This window comes from Zingiber officinale, chromosome 11B, assembly GCF_018446385.1.
Source record: "Zingiber officinale cultivar Zhangliang chromosome 11B, Zo_v1.1, whole genome shotgun sequence".
In the NCBI taxonomy this organism is placed as follows: domain Eukaryota; kingdom Viridiplantae; phylum Streptophyta; class Magnoliopsida; order Zingiberales; family Zingiberaceae; genus Zingiber; species Zingiber officinale.
The window spans coordinates 84409197-84420620 of NC_056007.1; the positions used below are offsets into that span (position 1 = coordinate 84409197).

The 11424-nt window shown below is 40.3% G+C and overlaps 3 protein-coding genes across 3 annotated transcripts; 2 read left to right on the plus strand and 1 right to left on the minus strand.

Moving 5' to 3' along the window:
• Positions 1-387: 387 nt before the first annotated feature.
• On the plus strand, positions 388-1361 carry LOC122034727 (uncharacterized protein At3g17950-like). The gene is made up of 2 exons (XM_042594065.1): positions 388-547; positions 632-1361. The coding sequence occupies exons 1-2, from the start codon at positions 473-475 to the stop codon at positions 1100-1102; spliced, it is 546 nt and encodes a 181-aa protein (XP_042449999.1). The 5' UTR covers positions 388-472; the 3' UTR covers positions 1103-1361.
• A 2263-nt stretch (positions 1362-3624) lies between these two features.
• LOC122035335 (GDSL esterase/lipase At5g37690-like) lies at positions 3625-5277 on the plus strand. The gene is made up of 6 exons (XM_042594747.1): positions 3625-3904; positions 3989-4116; positions 4184-4310; positions 4377-4489; positions 4593-4842; positions 4912-5277. The coding sequence occupies exons 1-6, from the start codon at positions 3664-3666 to the stop codon at positions 5139-5141; spliced, it is 1089 nt and encodes a 362-aa protein (XP_042450681.1). The 5' UTR covers positions 3625-3663; the 3' UTR covers positions 5142-5277.
• On the minus strand, positions 5249-6055 carry LOC122035336 (HMG-Y-related protein A-like). The gene is made up of 2 exons (XM_042594748.1): positions 5941-6055; positions 5249-5864 (listed from the first exon to the last, which is right to left on the minus strand). Exons 1-2 carry the CDS (start codon positions 5980-5982, stop codon positions 5385-5387), a joined length of 522 nt encoding a protein of 173 aa, XP_042450682.1. The 5' UTR covers positions 5983-6055; the 3' UTR covers positions 5249-5384.
• Between the last annotated feature and the right edge of the window lie 5369 nt (positions 6056-11424).

The following is an 11424-nucleotide window of genomic DNA, read 5'->3' on the forward strand; positions in this document are numbered from 1 at the left end:
GATTCCACGATGATCAAAAGTATCCAAACAAAGGCAAAATCGAGTGCATAGCGATATCATTTATTGGACCATGGAATTTGTACGTGACAAAAAGTTTTCATATTCTGCATCTTCTACATGTATTTGTGCAAGAAAATATCCTAATTATATATTTTTTTTTCTAGTTAAGTGGAATTTATTCTTATGGCTTTTGAAACTTTATCACGCTTTGAAGATGATGAAACTAATTCTGAGACTGTATTGGCAATTTTGGACGTCTCAAATTGCATATACATATATATTATTAATTTTTAATGATATAAATAGTTATAACCCTTATATTTGGAGCCAGTTGAAACTATAAGAAGGAAACAAACAAATAAGGGCAATTATGTCATTTAGCACTCGCTCCTCTGTTCCTTCCTTCGGCATTCCACCTCGATAATAAGTCCAAGGTTTTCTTCATCTCCGTCGTCTCTTGGAGCAGGACGCTATGGATAGGGACACCGACTTCATCCCTTCCTCTCCTTCCGTCTCCTCCCTTTCCTCCTCCGATCTCGACACCGAGGTAAGATTAAGCTGCCGAAGTTTCGCCCGTTCCCTTCGTTCCTCCCCCCACAATAACCCCTGAATGGGTTTGCTATTTATGCAGTCGACCGGTTCCTTCTTCCCCGACCGGAGCACCACCCTCGGCACCCTAATGGGGGTCTCCTTCCCCTCCTCCAGCTCCGCTCGTCTCCCGTCTCGCCGCGAGCACGCCACCGGAGGCGCCGCCGCGCGGAGTCCGAAGCCGATGGCGGCGGATCGGAGACGCCGGCACGGGCGTAGGGGCAGCTGGTGGCGGCTGTGCCGCGACGAGATGTCTTGTACGATCTCTCTGGGGGAGTTCCTGCAGGTGGAGCGGCGGATGGCGGGCGTCGACGTGGCGGACGGGCACTACGTCTTCGGCGGCCCCGCAGCCTCCGCCGCCGCTGAGCACGAGGCGGTGGGCGGTGGGCCACTGTTTGCCAACGGGAGGGTTCTTCCGCCAGCGCCGCCCGCTGCGCCGCAGAGGCGGACGGAGTCGATGGGGCGGCTGCCGTCGCTGCTCATTCCCGGCATCTGTAGCGGCGGCGAGGGGTAACGTTGTCATTTCGCACCATGCCCTCCAAGTTGGACAAGAAAAAAGAATTTAAAAATTAATAATTTTGATTTCAAGTTTTTTTATTTCTCTTATTCTTGACTTTTGCTTTTTTTTTTCCTTCTTTTCTTTTAACACTTTTTTCATGGTGTGACTCGAGAACACGAAGTATGGTGTCAGTGGATTGGATCAATATGTAGCACTAATTTGGAATTATTGTATAAAAATAGACAAATATTTGGTATTTTATTTATAATGTTTGTTAGTTAGCACTCTCTGTCTCATTTAATAATAATAATAATAATCTACTTTTTTTAAAGAAAGCATTCAAAATAACTAAGCTTTATGAATAATTTTTCTGATTACAGTAAAAAATAATTATGTTCATTCTAAATACTCTTTATAATCGGTCCTAAGTTATGTGAAGGGTACTATTTCCTCGTGGAAAATAATGAGGTGGCCCGAATTGAATGGCGGTCGCTTTCATCCCATGTTTGAAATGGGACAGTATTAATTAGTAAATGCCTTTATATACAACACAATTACGAACAAATTGATATTTGCATATTTTTTAAAACAAAAAATCTGATGCATTTTAGGCTGTGTTTGGTAGAGCGTAATCTACCTTGATTACATTACAAGACAGATTATTTTATTTGTTTCACTTTTAAACTTGTAATGTAATGTAATCTAAATTACAAAATGTAGTGAAGTTTTGTAATCTGGATTACAAAGCAAATGCTATGTAATCCTATTACATTACGAGGTCATCGTCCCACCAGAATTTAAATACCGAATATACCCTTAGTCCACCGTCGCCCCCCGACCCCCACCGCCGCCGCCGCCGCCGCCGGTCGCCGACCGCCGCCCGCCGACCGGTCGGCGGCGGCGACGGCCGATAGCTGCCGCAAGCTCCGGCAGAAGTGCGGCGACCATCAGTAGAGGTTATAGGACATTTTTGTTGCCCCCAGGGCGTAGCACAGACGGTGGGCGCATGGTATCTCTGGCGTAATGGCCAGGGGTCGATTCTCAGGAACTGACGACCTGGGGTTTACCCCGCCATGCGCCTATGGCCTGTGTACCTGCATGAACCTCCCTCCATATCCGTGGGGCCGGCACTAGGGGGGCCGCTAAGGTAGCGGATCTACCTTTATAGGACATTTTTGTCATTTTGTAATAATACAAATTACATTCCTGATAAAAAATAATAGATACCAAATAAAAGAATGTAATCATCCTTGTAATCAAATATTACATGCATTACATTTCCAAACGTAGTAATGTAATCAAGATTACATTACATTACATTACAAATTTGATTACATTACAAGTTAGATTATATTACACCCAATCAAACGTAGCTTTAGCTCAATAATGTGGAGGGTGAACCAATGGCCCAAATGCGCCCCACTTTTTTTTAGAGCATTGATTTCATTTTCGTTTATTCAACTCATTTATTGTTACTCTGGTCCAACACTTGAACTGTTAAACGGTGATGAGAGCATGAACAATTAGAAGACTGTTGGAGTTTGATAGCGAGCATGAAAAATGCTAGATCGTGAATTTGTCTGAGGAAGTTGTACTGTCTGTTCAACTATGTCTCACTTAGATATGTTGAGCAAACATTTGCATGGTTGGAATTCTGTAAATTTGAGAAAACTTCCTTCTAGAGAGCTGGGATAGTTCTATGAGATTTAATTCATTCATTCAATGTTCTCTGACCAAGGTCATTTGCAAACCAGCCAAGGAAATTGAATGGCATTCCTAGAAATCTTCGTACAGGCATTAGTAGTCAAAAGAAACTCTAAATAGGTTTCTGATCAATAAAACATTAATTGTTGTCAGTTTCGCATTCTTTTTTTCCTTTACTTAGCATGTGCAGAAAAAACACAGCAAAGTGTGGTAGAACTATACCATAAACACAGAGATGATAAATATCTATTTATCTGAGAATGCAAATATTTAGGAGTTCTTGTTCCAGCATGAACAGATCATAGTAGGGGTTTGGATCTTTTTAGAGGGAGTTGTCAAGTGTTATGGCTCATTAATAAAAGTACTTGGGCTATTAATTCTTAAGGGACAACACATTAATAATTATGGCCTAGAAAAATGTATAGTCAGAGAACTTGCACAAGTTGAATGGCAAACTTTATGATTATGTTTCTTTTATCAAAGCGATTTCTCTGTATACAAGTTTACTTTTTCAATTTATGAAGACTATAGGACCTAATTAAGTTCCATAAGAAACAGCAACCATCCTATTTACAATTGACATAACTTGTGAGTCATTTCCAACAACATTTAAAATGTTTGCAAAAGGAATCTGGCCTTTTATTTTCTATTCATATATCCCAAGTAAATAAGAAATTAGACACCCCTCCTCAAGTTCCCACCAATCCATGCAACTACACACAATCTCTTGACCCACCAGGCCACAAAAGCCAAACTTAGAGACATCTCCATGACTTCATTGCACTAAACCAAGCTATAAATTTGCTATCCTAATTCCTAAACACCACCAGCTCTCATCGATCACAGCGTTCCACTTTCAATTGAACTCAAACATGGAAGCTCTTTTGCCTACTCTCGTTATGTCTCTCCTACTCTCTGCTTCCATTGTCACCTCCACTGAAACTAGAAAACCTGTTCTCTATGTGTTCGGGGACTCGCTGTCCGATGTGGGCAACAACAACTATCTCATTTTCTCCCTTGCGAAGTCGGACTACCCCTGGTATGGAATTGATTACTACGGTGGCATTCCAACTGGAAGATTCACCAATGGCAGAACCATAGGAGACATCATTGGTATGCATGTTTAAAGCATTCCGGACTACATTTATATACATGAAAATAGTCTCATTTGAACTTTCTGTTAATCTCCGGATGCAGCTGCCAAGCTGGGGATTCCGTCTCCACCGCCATATCTTTCTCTGTCCAAGTACGATGATGCCATGCTCAAAGGTGTCAACTATGCTTCTGGAGGAGCCGGAATTCTCAACGAGACTGGAATCTATTTCGTAAGCTATATTCAGCTTTTTAAGCTATTGTCACTCAACATACATTTACTGAAACGGGGATTCACAGATTGAAAAGCTCTCCTTTGATGATCAAATTGGCTGTTATGAGGAGACCAAGGAAGCAATCACTCTCAAACTTGGAAGAGTGGCTTCTGAGAAACTAAGCAATGAGGCCATCTTTTTAGTTGGCCTTGGTAAACTACACAACCAAAGTTTTGATGAATGCCATTTTGTCAATGTTACTAACATTTATTTTACAGGAAGCAACGACTATATCAACAACTTTCTTCGGCCATTTCTTGCCGATGGACATATTTACACGCTCGAGCAGTTCGAGGATCTCTTGATGAATACCTTGGGAGGCCAGTTGACGGTATAATATCTGACTCAATTTCAAGACATAGAATGATCAGCTCTTTAAATCTTTAACTGTAGTTAATCGATCCAAATGTGGTTTCTGTGTTCGATGTTTCAAGAGGTTGTATTTTGCTGGGGCAAGGAAGGTGATCTTCCATGGACTGTCACCCATGGGCTGCATTCCCTCTCAGAGAGCGATGGCCGGCAATGGCCAATGCCTCGACTATGTCAACGACTACGTGATGCGGTTCAACAAGCGAGTCAAGTATTTGCTCTCTGTTCTCAACTCCAAGCTTCCCGGTGCGCAAATGACCTTCGCAGACTGCTACGACTCTGTCTTGGATCTCATCAACAGACCAGAAATCTACGGTACGCAATCAGACTAGTCTGCAAACATCGAGGATTCCATTCGATAACAAAAATCGCATTTGGTTGCAGGATTCAAAATCTCTCACACGTCATGTTGCAACGTGGATACGACGGTAGGTGGCCTGTGCCTGCCAAACTCAAACCTCTGCAGCAACCGAGCGGAATACGTGTTCTGGGACGCATATCACCCCACGGATGCTGCCAACGAAGTGCTCGCCAATATACTGTTCGCTGACCCAGAAATTGCGAAAGTTCATCCTGCTCTTGGACGAAATGCTTCACCCCCTTCCCCTCGATGATTGTCATGTTTCATGAAGATGTGTTGTTATTTCAATGTTGCACACGATATAGCTACTCTCTGGAATTGAAAGTACCATTCATACAATTTTTAGTAGAACAATGCCAATGATCGAGAGATGATGAATTCTTATGAAATATCAATGCGTTAAGATAGTTGACCGTGTAAAATCTAAACCATTGCGATCTCAATTAACAAAATACAAACTTCGAACTCTGTCAAAGTGTTCCCGCTACTGATCCACTCAGACCGCTTCTGCCGCTACAGCCGGCTTCGCCTTAGGAGGCCGCCCGCGCCCCCGTTTGACCCCAACCACAGCGCCGCTCGTCCCCGACTCCGTCGCCCGGTCGGCCTTCGGCGGACGTCCGCGAGGGCGGGGGAACCCGGAGGCCGCTTTGGCAACGGCGGCGGCGAGCGGATCCTTCGTCTTCGGCGGCCGTCCACGCGAGCGAGGCGACGGTAGCTCGGCGCCGGAGGCAAGATCCGACTTGGGCTTGGGTGGGCGGCCGCGCCCTCGCTTCGCGGGGGCGTTCGTGCCGGGCTTCGTGTAGTAGCCGTCGACATGCAGGAGCTCCCCGTTCTCTTTCATGCGGTCGAGGTGCGTCGAGAGGAGAGACGGGTGATCCGGCGGGAGGTCGCTGTTCTTGGACTCGATGTAGTTCGAGATGGCCGACTTGTCGGCGCCGCGTGCCTCCCCCAGCGCTGCGATCGCTTCCATGATCATCTGCAGCAAAGCAAGCGATCAATTGAGATTTCGGATCGGGATATACCAAAATTGCACTGCTTAATGATCTGTTTACCTCTGGGTATGGCTTGCTATCTTCTTCAGCGGCAGTAGCCATGGCGAAGATTGGATTGGGAGCAACGGATCGAGAAGGGCAATAAAAAGCGATCGTGACAGGATTCGGAAAGAACAAAAAGGAGGGAAAGAATTATTAAAAAAAATAAAGGGTAAAGGGTGAATGCTCGTGAAGACGCTCGTAGAAAGGGACGGCTGTGATGCGCGGATGTCCCGTCAATCGAAGCGTCGGTTGCAGTTTAGGCAGTCGTCGTGGCGGATCGATGAGGTGGCAGTGCTGTCACGCTGTGTTTTATGAAATAACATTAAAATTTCAAATCATAATAATTCAAAATTCAGAAGTTAGAAGACGTCACAATTAGAAGTCAAAAGTATATAATAGTTAAAAATTAATAATATATGATATTTAAAAATTAAGAGTATATGACAGTCAAAAGTCAAGGAGACATAATGATCAATAGGTCAGAAACGATGTCAGCAACCTGACTCCTAGTTGGGTTCTAACAAACCGGTATTCTAGATCTGAAACACCGAGGTAGGTAGTTGGATGACACCTGACCAGGATTTGACGGGTTTGACCCTCACGTCTTGGCGGTACGTAAACTCCATGTCCCCAGTCAGTTAAAACTCTTCGTCAGCCAACTCCTGACCAGCGCCGGGACTATCTTTCGACAACCTCGGCCTTCCAAGGTCCAGACCAGGTGTTATACCCGGTTGGTCATCCAGGGTTGTCATATTCCTTCCTAGTCGGGACAGAAAGTCATACAGGACAATAAGGTCCGAGAATCGTAACCGCCTATCAGAGAATAATTGTCAAGTGTCAGGGAATATTCCAACGGTCTGCAGCCACCTACGAATGGAACCTTCCTTCAGGCTACAGGAGGATCACATGTCCTCCATCACCCGACAAGGCCTGACACCCAACATTTTCTGACATCAGTCAGGTTACAAAAGGTACGCGTTGTTATATAAAAAGGGAGGTCCTCTCCCTCACGCAGGTATGCTCTCTCACACATTCGCACTTGTCTTCTACTTTTCTTCTTCTTCGTACATACCTGACTTGAGCGTCTGAGGGTCTGCTCCGGGGACTTTTTCCTTAGTTTCTAGCCTTTAACGCTCATGTGCTTATCTGAGTATGTGCAAAGCTCAGGTACCACCGGCGCAGTCATCGTCGTCCATTAGCACCACGTGGGAGTCTATTTTCGGAAGTACGTACGAGAAAGACATCTCAGTCGCCTCTCCGTCAACGTCCGCACCAACTCACTCGTCCCTTCGTCTGACTCAAATTCCGGATATATATATATATATATATATATATATATATATATATATTTATATATAATTAAAAATAAATATTCCCTTAAATATAAATCTGAAATATATATTAGTTTACCCTCCATAAACTTTTAAATTTTATTTAAAATTTTCTTTTAACTATATTCAAAAAATGTTAATTTTTAAAAATGAAAAAATAAAAATATTAAACAAAACATTAATATCCTGCACATGCACGGTGCGATGCGTAAAATATTGATTTTATATATATATACCACTACAAAAATATTGTCACTTAGGGACAAATTTTGGAACAAATTTTTAAAAAAAATTCGTTGGAAATTGGATTTGGGACGAAAATTGGGACAAAAAAATTCGTTGCAAATATGCCGTCACAAAAATTTATGACGAAAAATTATAATTTCGTTGGAAATTTTGCAACGAAAACAATATTCGTTGAAAATTTTGCAACAAAACCAAAATTCGTTGCAAAATTCGTTGGAAATATTGCAACGAAAATAAATATTTGTTGGAAATATCAATAGAAAAAATCTCCGACGAACCCCAAATTTGTCGCAAATTAGCAACGAAAAAATGTATTCGTTGCAAACAGATTTGCGACGAATAATTATTTGTTGGAAAAGTTACAAAATACAATATTACCAACGAAAATATGGATTCGTTGGCAATTTCCAACGAAAATGCATTTTCGTTGGAAATTGCCAACGAATCCATATTTTCGTTGGAAATTTCCAACAAAATTCATATTCGTTAGAAATTTCCAACAAATCCATAATTTCGTTGGAAATATCCAAAGAATTTGTATTTTCGTTGGAAATTTCCAACAAAATTCATATTCGTTGGAAATTTCCAACAAATCCATAATTTCGTTGGAAATATCCAACGAATTTGTATTTTCGTTGGAAATTTCCAACAAAATTCATATTCGTTGGAAATTTCCAACAAATCCATAATTTCGTTGGAAATATCCAACGAATTTGTATTTTCGTTGGAAATTGCCAACAAATTTATATTTCGTTGGAAACTTCCAACGAAAATATGGATTCGTTGGAAATTTCCAACGAAAATGCATTTTTCGTTGCAGTATTCCGATAAATACGATATTTCCAACAAATCTAATTTCGTTGCAAAATTCGTCCCAAAATTTAAAAAAAAAAAACATCCAGACCCGTCTAATTTCAATATTTTTTTCCTATTACAATTTTTTTCAAATAGATTTAACATATATATAATACACCACTAACACACAATAACACAAATATAAATCAAAAATCAACTAACATATTAGTGTACAACAAAATAAATACAAACATCAATAATATAAACCCAAACAAATACATCATTAAAACATGTTCCATATACAACCTAAACTAAGAGCATAAAACTAACAATACAACACACATCATCATCCAACAATATACAACTACAACTAACACCCTAAACCAAACACTACAATAAAGTTACAAGAAACATGTCATAGTATCCAAATTCCAATGTCATACAAAAACATGAAAAAGGTAAAGTAGAAGATAATCTTATGGAGATCCTTCTCAATCCAATTCCTTCTTCTACCTACATCAAAAAGTAAACAAACAAAAAGAAAATCTTATAAACCAACACAAAAATAAATAGGTGAAGACTTACATATTTTTACGTCAATACCACCATCATCTTCACCTACCAACCCTGTTTGGAACAAAAAAAAACAATACTAATCAAAATACAAAAATTAAGAATTTATAAAATCGATAAAATAAAAGAAGTCAAAAATTCTAATTACAAACACTCATGCATCATCATCAACATCATCGGCAGCATCATCATCGTCGTTAGCATCATCACCAATACAATATAATTTATAGTAATTCGGAGTAAAACCAAATCTACAAAGATGCTCTGAAACTTTATTAGATGGTAAAAATTTACCATTATGACACTTTCTGCATGGACATCGTATCTGATTACCATCCATAAACTCAACATTACTAGATGCAAAATTTAAAAATTGTCTCAACCCAGTAATAAACTCATCAGTTAAACTCTCACGGTCAGGTAAATTTTTATTATACATCCAACTTCTTTCATTCTGCATGTTGCCTGTTTCAAATAAATTATAGTAATAAAAACTCCTAGAACATAAATACTAATGGTCAATATTACTTAGTTCATATACAACTACAAATAACATATAATAGAGGAAAATAAAAACATGCAATCATTATTAAAATATCATGTGTAAATAAATATACCTAACAAAGGTAAATAAAATCGAACGTCTCTCCCAGCCACATCAAATCCAAACCTGCACAAACAATAATATCAAATTTACAATAAAATAAAAAAAGTCTACAAATTATCAAATATAATCTTGGCCTCAGCGGCAAGGCACTGGCCCCCGGACAGCTGTGTCGCTGTAAGGCGCAAACACCCCACGGCCAACTAAGGTCGAGAACAACTAGCCGACATCAAACAATGACCTGTCGATTTACAAACAGAGGTCACCCAATGCTGGCAGCAGCCAGCCTACACTGCTAGCGGCCAGCATCAGTCGCCAGTGGCTAGCCTACGTCGCCAGCGGGATCACCAACGCCAAACAGCAGTTAGGCGAGGCCACCAGCAGCCATCCTATGCCGACAGTGGCCAAGTGAGGCTGCTAGTGGCCAACCTCAGCGCCGGCGAGAGCGGCCAGGCGGCGACGCTAGGGCCAGGCACCGCCGCGAGCGCGAGAAACCATGAGCAGACGCGAACGCGCGGTCACTCGCAGCCAGGCGCGTCCGCGAGCATCCAGGCGACGCTGCGAGATGGCGGAAAAAATAAGGACATGAGATCGACGGAGAGAGGTGGCTTACTGTTCGAGAGATGGGCGGAAAAATCGCCGCAGCCGTCGTCTCGCAAGCAAGAGAAAAATTAGGTCAAGAGGTGAGGAGAAGAGATCGGGCCGGGTCGAGATATTATTGGGGTTCTTCCAACGAATTTCCAACAAAATAATTATTCGCTGGATATTTCCAACAACTCTCAAATTTGTTGGAAATTTCCAATGAATCGGCAAATTCGTTAGGAAATTTACAATTTCCTAAATTCGTAGTTGATGGACCTAGAGATCTCGGAATCGGATAAAACAAATTTCTATATGCTCCTCTATTTATCCTGATTTTAAATATGTCCTCAAATATTTTTTTTACCTGATATATTTTTCTATGTAATTTTTCAAACATCAATGTGTCCAAAAAATCTAATTCGGGTTTTAAAATTCACAAATCAAATTACATTGGCTCTAAAATTATTTTAATTCATGGGTATAATCATGAAAACTTTACGAACACATACAATCTGATTTCGATCATCTCGTTCGGAGAACCCAACATTATTTTGTAAATCTTACAAGTTCAACTAGATCAATTTGATTTTAAACTTTAACACTTTCAAAGAACAATAAAATTCATCTAATTGACTTAGATGTGGAAAAAATCATACTATGTCAAAAAAAAATATTTGAGCTCATCTATAAAACCAGGAGACCAAGAGGAGCGCATAGGAACTTGTTTCATCCGATTCCGAGTTCTCTAGGTCGTCGGTCAAACAGGTTTTTAAGACATTGCATACTTTGCAACGAATCTGAAATTCGTTGGAAAATTCCAACGGATGGGAAGATTCATTGGAATTGTTTCCAACGAATATGCCAATTCGTTGGCAATTTCCAACGAATATCAGATTCATTGGAAACTCTACATTTTCCTAAAATCATGGTTGACCGACCTAGAGATCTCGGAATTGGATGAAACCGGTTCCTATGTGCTCCTCTATTTATTATGATTTAATTTACATATGTACTCAAATATTTTTTTTACCTCATATATTTTTTTCTTTATTTTTTCAATCCCCAATGTGTTAGAAAAATTAAATTCGGGTTTAAAAATTCACAAATCAAAATAAATTAGCTCCAAAATTATTTTTAATTCATGGATAAAATCACGAGAACCTTACGAATGCAAACAAACTGATTTCACCTCGTTCTGAGCACTCGAACATTATTTTGTAAGTCTAACAAGTTCAACTATACTTCAATTTGATTTAAAACTCTAACACTTTCATGCTAATGATTCAAATTCATCCAATTGACCTAGATGTTAAAAATTCATCTTATTTAAAAAAAATATTTGAGCTTATCTATAGAATCAGGAGACTAAGA